The sequence below is a fragment of the Xenopus laevis genome, chromosome 8L (assembly GCF_017654675.1).
Source record: "Xenopus laevis strain J_2021 chromosome 8L, Xenopus_laevis_v10.1, whole genome shotgun sequence".
Classification (NCBI taxonomy): Eukaryota; Metazoa; Chordata; class Amphibia; order Anura; family Pipidae; genus Xenopus; species Xenopus laevis.
The window spans coordinates 884,256-893,140 of NC_054385.1; the positions used below are offsets into that span (position 1 = coordinate 884,256).

Sequence of the window (8,885 nt, forward strand, 5' to 3'; positions counted from 1 at the left end):
TCCACTTTCCCAGGCCTCTCATCCCGGACTCAGCAGCACCTGAGGCCCCTGTCTCTGACCATTGTCTATACTGAACTTTATTATTTTATTATACTGGCCCCATCTACACGCATCTCTGCCTTCTTTCATTCCCCAACCCCACTGACTCCCCCATAATCAGCTCTCTCTCAATGACTTCCGCCTCCTGCGGCTCAGTGCTAGTCACGAGGTGCGTACGTCGGTGCGTGCGTGCGTCTGGCAGTGCGACCCGGAAGCGGAAGTGTATGTTGCTACGGGAGGAGATATGGTGAGACAATAATAATCGATGTGCTGTGTGTATGGGGGATTATTGAATGGAAGGAGGCTGTGGCCGGGGATAAAGTACCTTCTGGTGGGGGGGTTCCAGTCCTTGAGGGGAGGGAAAGAGCCGGCAGCCCCGTCAGTGGGGCATTAGTTGTATAACGCCCCCTCATGTCCCATGGTACGAGGCTCAGGTGGGTCCCAGCATTGGCACAAATCCATGGCCTGGGGGTGACAGTGGCCAGAGCTGCAACACTCTCTGTCCGACCCCTGCAGCAGTCAACTGGCCCCTAGTTACTTATGTGTGACCATGGGCTTGTACATCACAGGAACTGCAGGAAATGGTATCCATGAGCTAACAATCTATGGCACAGGAGCATTCCCTTTTTGTCCCCTTTAGTAGTTGGGGTTCCCTTACAGGCACAGCCACCCGTATGGCATAAGTGGCATGGTGTTGTGCTTATATCACCACACATGAAGCATGGATAGTGCAATGAATGGGTACTACAATTCCCAGCAGCCCCTGTGTGTCCCATTGAGTAGTAATGGTGTAACAGCTGGAATGCCGATCACTGACTGGGAGGCATTTGTTCTTTTTGCCCCAGGAGAGTGAGTTTTCAGACGCTGACCTGACTGCAGCCGGAGACACTGAGGATGGAGAGAACGCCCCGGTGTACTGCATCTGCCGCAAGCCGGATATCAACTGCTTTATGATGTAAGAAATATATGGGGGGAGTCATTCCTATTTAGGTACCACACTGCAAATAGCACACCCCTCACCTAGTGGCATTATTCACAGCACAGGGGGCACTAACACTGCTAACATCCCATAATACCCCCCAGCTGACCCAGCGCCCAGCACAGCCTGATCTGTCTCCTGCTCAGTCTCCTGGGTTGTCTCTTTGCAGCGGCTGTGATCATTGTAATGAATGGTTCCATGGGCACTGCATTAACATCACAGAGAAGATGGCAAAGGCCATACGAGAGTGGTACTGCATGCAGTGCAGAGGTGAGTAGTGAGGGGCTTCTGGGGGATGGCACTGCTTTAAAGACCAGCGCTGCTATTGGCTACAAATGCACAGTAACAGGCCATTGTAAAGAGCTACACTAGTCAGGGAGGTGATTTTAGTAGAAGAGCAGCCTGTCGGGCAGTCCTGAGGCATGTGACTTTTGCAAGCAGTTCTGATAGGATGAGAGGCTGTGGAAAACAATTTTGCTGTGAGGCCAGTCTGTATTAGGGGGGTTGCACATAAGATGACTCATTAGGAAGCTACTATAGTAAAATTGGAGGATGTGGGAGGCAGCCCTGGTATGGATGGAGGCAGCTAAATATATATAAAGTTGTTTGTGCCTTTTGCCTATGTATCAGGGAAACACCCTCATCTTGAGATCAAATACAGACACAAGAAGTCCAAAGAGCGAGATAGAGAAACAGAGAAGGATGAAAATGAAGAGACTGCAAAAAATGAAAAGAAGAAAAGCAGCACCAGCAGTAACAAAGTACCACGGGTAGGTACATGAAATGTATTTACTGAGCTGCCATACTAATGTGTGTGTGCTCACTCTGTACAAACTATGAACAAACTTAGGGGGCTGTTCCTGCTGAATTGTGCTTAGTACAGGGGAATACCTATGCTGCCATAGTTTTATGGAATATCTCTGTACAGACTATGAGCAAACTTAGGGGACTGTTCCTGCTGAATTGTGCTTAGTACAGGGTAATACTTATGCTGTTATAGTTTTATTGTATCTCTCTGTACAGTCTGTAAGCAAACTTGGGGGCTGTTCCTGCTGCTTGTATAATGCAATGTTGCCCATATGCTGATGCTGTGAGAGTGCAGCAGGTGGGCAATGATGATAGGCTGAAATGGCAGAAACTACAGAAAGAATCTGTGCCACCTCCACAAGATGGAAATAATTATAGGCAAGTAAGACCTAGCTCCATATAATTAACATACAGTACTCCAGTATCCTCAATCAATTTTGGTCTTTTTAATTGTTTGTTGGGGGGGGGGCGCTAAAAGGTAATGTCACCGCTTCTTTATGGGCACCTAAGGGTGTTTCCACATTTCTCTCTCCCTTCTTTCTTTTTGTGACAAGACTTTTACCTTGTCCCCCCTGGTCTTGACCCTTATAGGTGGACACTGTATGGCAGTTGGTTCCTATGATATTCGGGTATGGGGTTGTTAAGTCATTTGGGGTGAGCGCACGTTGCCATACTGACTTAGCCTTTCCATCAAAGCAGCAGATTAAGAGGTCGGCTCGCATGTGCGGGGAGTGTGAGGCGTGCAGCCGTACAGAAGACTGCGGCCAGTGTGACTTCTGCAGAGACATGAAGAAGTTTGGGGGGCCTAATAAGATTCGGCAGAAGTGTCGGTTGCGCCAGTGCCAAGTGAGGGCAAGGGTAAGTAAGAATTGCCCCTCCTATGCACCCCCTGAGCTGTAGTGCTGCGCTCCTGCCACTGTGGTGTCTATTCATTTCTGCTAACTCCTCCAGAAAATGCTGCGGGTGAAAGACGACGACCAGTCCATGTTCAGGGACACTCCGGAACCGAGCAGCCTGGCCGGGTCTCTGTCTGATGATGATTTGCCGCTGGACCCAGAACTCTATCGGGAGCTGTGTGCCGGGGGAGCCTTTGATGACCAGAACCTGGTGAGATTCCCTACACAAGTATTAGCAGCATTTCTGTACAAGGTTCCTTACTAGCACTTCTGATCCGTGTGCTGTCTCCACAGCCGTGGCTCAGCGACACAGAAGGCACACCATTTATGGACTCTGTTATGAGGAAGAGAGCCGTAAAAGTGAAACACGTGAAGAGGAGGGAGAAGAAGGCAGATAAAAAGGTTTGTATGCCACAGTGTTTGGGGGGAGACATCAGGGGCACACATTGCAATGGGGTGCAGAGACCAGCCTAAAGGGGGAGCAAGGTGTGATTGTGTATGTACAGCACCCAGATGACTTTTAGCTGCTACTTACCTTGTAGAGCCATCTTGGCAACATAGAAAGTGCATGGATATTGGGCTTTGCCCATTTGTTGCTGGTTACGTTTGCCTTTATGGTAAGACAGCTGGCACAGTGACTATGCTTCTTGTTATTCAGAAGGATGAGAAGTACAAGAGACATAAGCAAAAGCAGAGGCACAAAGATAAAACAAAACACTCAGAGCGAATGGAGACCAGAGACTTCTCATCCTTGCGCCAGTGCCTAGGGCCCAGTTGTGTGCAGCCAGCCAGGGCCAACTCTAAGTACTGCTCCGATGACTGTGGCATGAAATTGGCAGCCAAGTGAGTAACCTTCCCTTGTTCCTACATTACCTGGCGCATAGAGCCCTGATGGATGGATGGATGGATATATATATATATATATATATATATATATATATATATATATATAAATAAATGTATGTATATTCTGCCTACAGTCGCATCTATGAGATCCTCCCTCAACGCATCCAGCAGTGGCAGCAGAGCCCGTGTGTGGCAGAGGAGCAGGGGAAGAAGCTGCTTGAGCGGATCAGAAGGGAGCAGCAACAGGCAAGAACCAAACTGCATAACATGGAGAGTCGCTTCCATGAACTAGAGGCACTAATCAGCAAAGCCAAACAGCAGCAGATCCGCGAGGATGAAGAGGTAAGTAGGAACCTTGGTGCGTTGCAGTGTTCCTTACCTGCAGGGGGTGAGAATTGGCAGTATATTTGCTGCAGTGTCATGAGGAGTAGGGGGGAGGAGTTAAGGGGTAGAATAAGGTGGAGTATGGGGACTGCTAACCTGCACTTTCTTTCATCAGACTAATGAAGGGGACAGTGATGATACAGACCTACAAATCTTCTGTGTCTCTTGTGGCCATCCCATCAACCCCAAAGTTGCTCTGCGGCACATGGATCGCTGTTATGCCAAGGTGAGTGGGGTCCAAAGCTCTGACTCTGATTGGCTGCGGCATTTAGTTAGGGCTATGCCAATTCAGTAGGTGCACTGTATCTTCATTCTCTTGTGTTCTGTGTCCCCCAGTATGAGAGTCAGACCTCCTTCGGCTCCATGTACCCCACACGGATTGAAGGGTAAGTAATGTCACTCTATTGTGTCTGTATCTGTCCCCAACATGCCACTCCATAGATTTCTTACTGTATTCAGTCTCCTCACTCCATCCTGTTACCAACCTACTCACTTTCTATTGGCACAATGCATTTTCTTTGGATCAGCCCTGGCATAACTAGAAGTCCCTCGATTCTAGTACTTATTAGCCATGCATGCCCCATACAAGCTCAGTGTCCACTCACTATCTCGTCTGTATTTTTTATTTTTGCCAGAGCAACGCGGCTCTTTTGTGACGTATACAACCCGCAGAGTAAGACCTACTGCAAGCGCCTCCAAGTGCTGTGCCCAGAGCATTCTCGTGACCCCAAGGTAATGTAGCAGTGGGGCCTCACTAAACAAAGACTGATATTTGCATCCTGCTCCTTCTGACCCATGTTTTGTCTTTAGGTGCCTGCGGATGAGGTGTGTGGCTGCCCCATAGTAAAAGACGTCTTTGAGCTGACTGGGGATTTCTGCAGAGTTCCCAAAAGAAAGTGCAACCGCCATTATTGCTGGGAGAAACTTCGCCGCGCAGAGGTGGATCTGGAGCGAGTTCGCTTGGTACTTCACTTCTATTCCATTTACACATAAACTCATGTCTGGCTGCCTGGCCGAGAACCTGTATCTGGCGAGCGAGACAAGTTGTGCCACTATTACTATGTACTACTCAACAGCTCTATAAAGGGAACAAACTTCTATAGAAAATCGATTTGTAGGATAGTCACTCTCGTTAGCTAATAATATATGGGTACATTGGCATTAGAGTAGGGGGCCCTCACCAGGTGGCTCTTGTCTGTACCATAGATATGATGTAGGGGCAGTGAGGTCTGTATTCCGTGTATGTAAGCGCATCTGTTTAATCCTCAACATGTTGTGGCTGTTCTTTCTGTCCCATTGCAGTGGTACAAACTGGACGAACTGTTTGAGCAGGAACGGAATATGCGAATGGCAATGACTAACCGGGCCGGCCTCCTCGCTCTCATGTTGCACCAGACCATCCAACACGACCCGGTCACCACAGACCTGCGCACACACACAGAGCGATGAGAAGGATTTTGTATTTGTGCAGCAGAATTGCTGCCATTTTTATATAGAATTCGTGAGGTTCTTGTATACTGGGTTAATTTCTCTTATCCAGATTCATTGGACACTTTAGTATACGGGAAGCTGAGATTTATTATGGGGCCAGTGAGTGGCAACATTGCCAGACACATGCCATTTGGGACACAGAGACATGAATGTGTTGTGCGGAAGCAGGTAGCAGCAGGTTGGCGTGGGTATATATCAATATCTGTGTGTGTGTTCCACAAGGATCCTTCTGGCTAAGAGGCTTGTGTAGAACAGTGCACACGTATGTAACCTATTACCTCTGTGGTATCACCGAAAGGGACCCATGCTCTTATATACAGTGCCTCCTACACTATGCCCAGCACATTTGTGGATGGCTGTGCCAGGGCAGAGACTGAAACCCACCCCTTATTCTATGCAGAACGACCCCTTCATATGTAGTTACACTGGGCAGAAGAAATATATACGACAACTGTGGACTCAGGTTCTGTGTATGGCTCCAGGGTTTGCAGGGGATCTGAGACAGGGCAGCTCCCAGGTCTGTAGTCCATACACTAGGTATGTGAAGATATCGTCCAATCACAGGAAGTCTAGCACACAGCAGCTATAAGATCCTATTTGGTTATATGTTACCTGCTGAAGTGCGTCTAATTCACAGAATTGGCTTCCATCACATTCTGGGTCTGGGCAGAGTTTGCTCCTTATGAGAGACTGAAGCAGAAAGGCAGGGGGCTGTCAGGCAGTTATAAATAGGGGCCACCGCGGGTGGGGTATAGAATGAATGCTAGCAGAGCATCAGCCCTTGCCACAGAGCAACACCCGGGGCCATTTGGGGCGATGGAGTTGGTCAGACAGGAATGGGTTGTTGGGAAAGTACCACAAAATTACAGCTATTTATGTTATATATATATGCTCCTATTATTTTGCCAATAAAACCTCTCTCTTGTTTTTAACTGTCTGGGAATGTTCTTACGCTCTGACGAGATACCGAGCCTGATAGTATGGGAGGACCCTGTGTGAATGGTACTCCTATCTGCTTCCTTGGCCCATGTCCCAAACTTTGCAGGAGCTCTCTCTGCCAGCCAAATTATATACTACATGTTGTAACAGAGACAGTTTAACAGGTGGGTTTGGACCCAAAAATGGCCCCCACTCCTGCAAAATTAAAATAAGTGTGTAATTCATCTTGATCAAATTCTGGTCTCAAAATTTTGTGTCCCAAGACTAGGCCACACAAAAGGGGGAAAAGGCAAAATATAACATTTTGTCTGATCTCTCTATTCAATTCTCTTGTGCGTGTCCAAAGTTCCCAGTACTAAGAACAGCAACTAAAGATGGCTGCTGTTATGTTTACCTTTCCCCAAGTATTTAGTGTCGTCACCTGCCATCTGAGGATATGGAAGTCCCCTTCTGACACTTTTCTCTGTGGGATGTTTTTGTGTCAAAGCTCTAACCCTTAAAATTAATTTTTGTATTCGTCCCTGCTCCATTCACAAAGACTGGGGTAAAGTTCCCATCTCTGGAGGCATGAAAAACTTTAGAAATTCCTCCACTTTTGGACAGTATTTGGACAAATACTGAATTAGAGGGTTCAGTGCATCCCTAACCAGATACTCATCACGCGTTCTTCTGTCGTTTATATCTCTGGTATGTTAAATTGGCAGGAGTATTATCGCATGAAAAAGCAATTAAGCCAGTACTCACCAAGAACTCCAATTTCTTATTGGAAAACTGGTGCACGTCATTCGGTGTCCACTCCAACCAACTTCAAATATCCAAACAAACTGTAGCAAACAGCACCATCAAGGATTTCTGTTAAAAAGCCTTTATTTATTTATGCCACTTTTTAGCTTTATGATCTGGACAGTTACAACGTTTCAAGCCAAACAATGGCCCTTTAGCAAGGAGGATTATCTCAACCATAACACTCTGGACCCAGTGGAACTGAAACTCAATCCCTCAGTGTTCAGAATGCTGAAGATCAGCAATACTCTTCTTTAGGATCAGGGACCCAAAGGCACAAGATATAGATACCTTAACTATACCTTACCTCTGCTCTGTTCTGTCCTGCACTGAACTTCACCTACTCCTGATCTGTTCCAGATTCTGCAGATTCGACTGCACCGTCCTACTCCAGTCCTGCTACATTTCATAGTACCTTGTCCTTTTTCTACACCCTTGTTTTTCTGTTCTGCCTGCACAGTATAGCCCCTGCTTGAAGGACTCCCCTTCCCCATCTGTGTCCCCTTCCTTTGCCTGACAGGAGGTTTAGAAGCTCTTTGATGAACCCCCAAGCATCCTGCATTGACAGGTAGGGCCACCCCATAAATAGGGTTGCCACCTGGCTGGTATTTTACTGGCCTGGCTGGTAAAAATGATGGTTGATCCGAATCTTATTAATAGGGAATAAAGATAAATGTATAGGAAGTTCAGTAATCCCAATCTTATTAATAGGGAATAAAGATAAATGTATAGGAAGTTCAGTAATCCCAATGTTATTAATAGGGAATAAAGATAAATATATAGGAAGGTCAGTGATCCCAATGTTATTAATAGGGAATAAAGATAAATATATAGGAAGGTCAGTGATCACAATGTTATTAATAGGGAATAAAGATAAATATATAGGAAGGCCAGTGATCCCAATGTTATTAATAGGGAATAAAGATAAATGTATAGGAAGGTCAGTGATCCCAATGTTATTAATAGGGAATACAGATAAATATATAGGAAGGTCAGTGATCCCAATGTTATTAATAGGGAATAAAGATAAATATATAGGAAGGTCGCTGATCCCAATGTTATTAATAGGGAATAAAGATAAATATATAGGAAGGTCGGTGATCCCAATGTTATTAATAGGGAATAAAGATAAATATATAGGAAGGTCAGTGATCCCAATGTTATTAATAGGGAATAAAGATAAATATATAGGAAGGCCAGTGATCCCAATGTTATTAATAGGGAATAAAGATAAATATATAGGAAGGTCAGTGATCCCAATGTTATTAATAGGGAATAAAAATAAATATATAGGATGGTCAGTGATCCCAATGTTATTAATAGGGAATAAAGATAAATATATAGGAAGGCCGTTATTTTTTGCCAGAAAAGGTGGCAACCCTATCCATAAAGAGTGTGAGTAGACGGCTAGCTGGAAGCACGGGCCCCACTATTGCCTCAGGCACAAACACTACAGGGCCCAGTTGTGACTGCAGGGAATATGAAGGGCCACACATGTTGTCTGTAGCAGTTCTGGGGCCCAGGTTCTACTCTCCCCTTGAATCTAAATACTCACAGGGCCACCATCAGGGGGGCACTGGGTGAACATTTGTACCGGGATTAAAGGGGGGCCTGGCTGTACGTTTCTAATTAGCCCCCCTTGACAGTGCTGAAGATCCGAAGACCCAAAGAGCTGAAGACCCGAAGCTGCAAAAAGACCCCAAGTTGAAGTGGTGGAGCCA

General features: G+C 46.1%; 1 protein-coding gene across 5 annotated transcripts; it reads left to right on the forward strand.

The window, feature by feature from the left end:
• Positions 1 to 155: 155 nt before the first annotated feature.
• Positions 156 to 6,374, forward strand: LOC108698840 (CXXC-type zinc finger protein 1). 5 transcript variants are annotated; one of them, XM_041572238.1, is made up of 14 exons: positions 156 to 286; positions 885 to 994; positions 1,188 to 1,288; positions 1,649 to 1,788; positions 2,522 to 2,683; positions 2,777 to 2,932; positions 3,016 to 3,123; positions 3,380 to 3,564; positions 3,702 to 3,909; positions 4,067 to 4,177; positions 4,288 to 4,337; positions 4,587 to 4,683; positions 4,762 to 4,914; positions 5,254 to 6,374. In XM_041572238.1, the coding sequence occupies exons 1-14, from the start codon at positions 284 to 286 to the stop codon at positions 5,398 to 5,400; spliced, it is 1,731 nt and encodes a 576-aa protein (XP_041428172.1). In that variant the 5' UTR covers positions 156 to 283; the 3' UTR covers positions 5,401 to 6,374. The 5 variants fall into 5 exon arrangements, with proteins under 5 accessions (XP_041428172.1, XP_041428174.1, XP_041428173.1 ...); XM_041572240.1 differs by having other exon boundaries at positions 3,383 to 3,564; XM_041572239.1 differs by having other exon boundaries at positions 2,525 to 2,683.
• Positions 6,375 to 8,885: the final 2,511 nt, after the last annotated feature.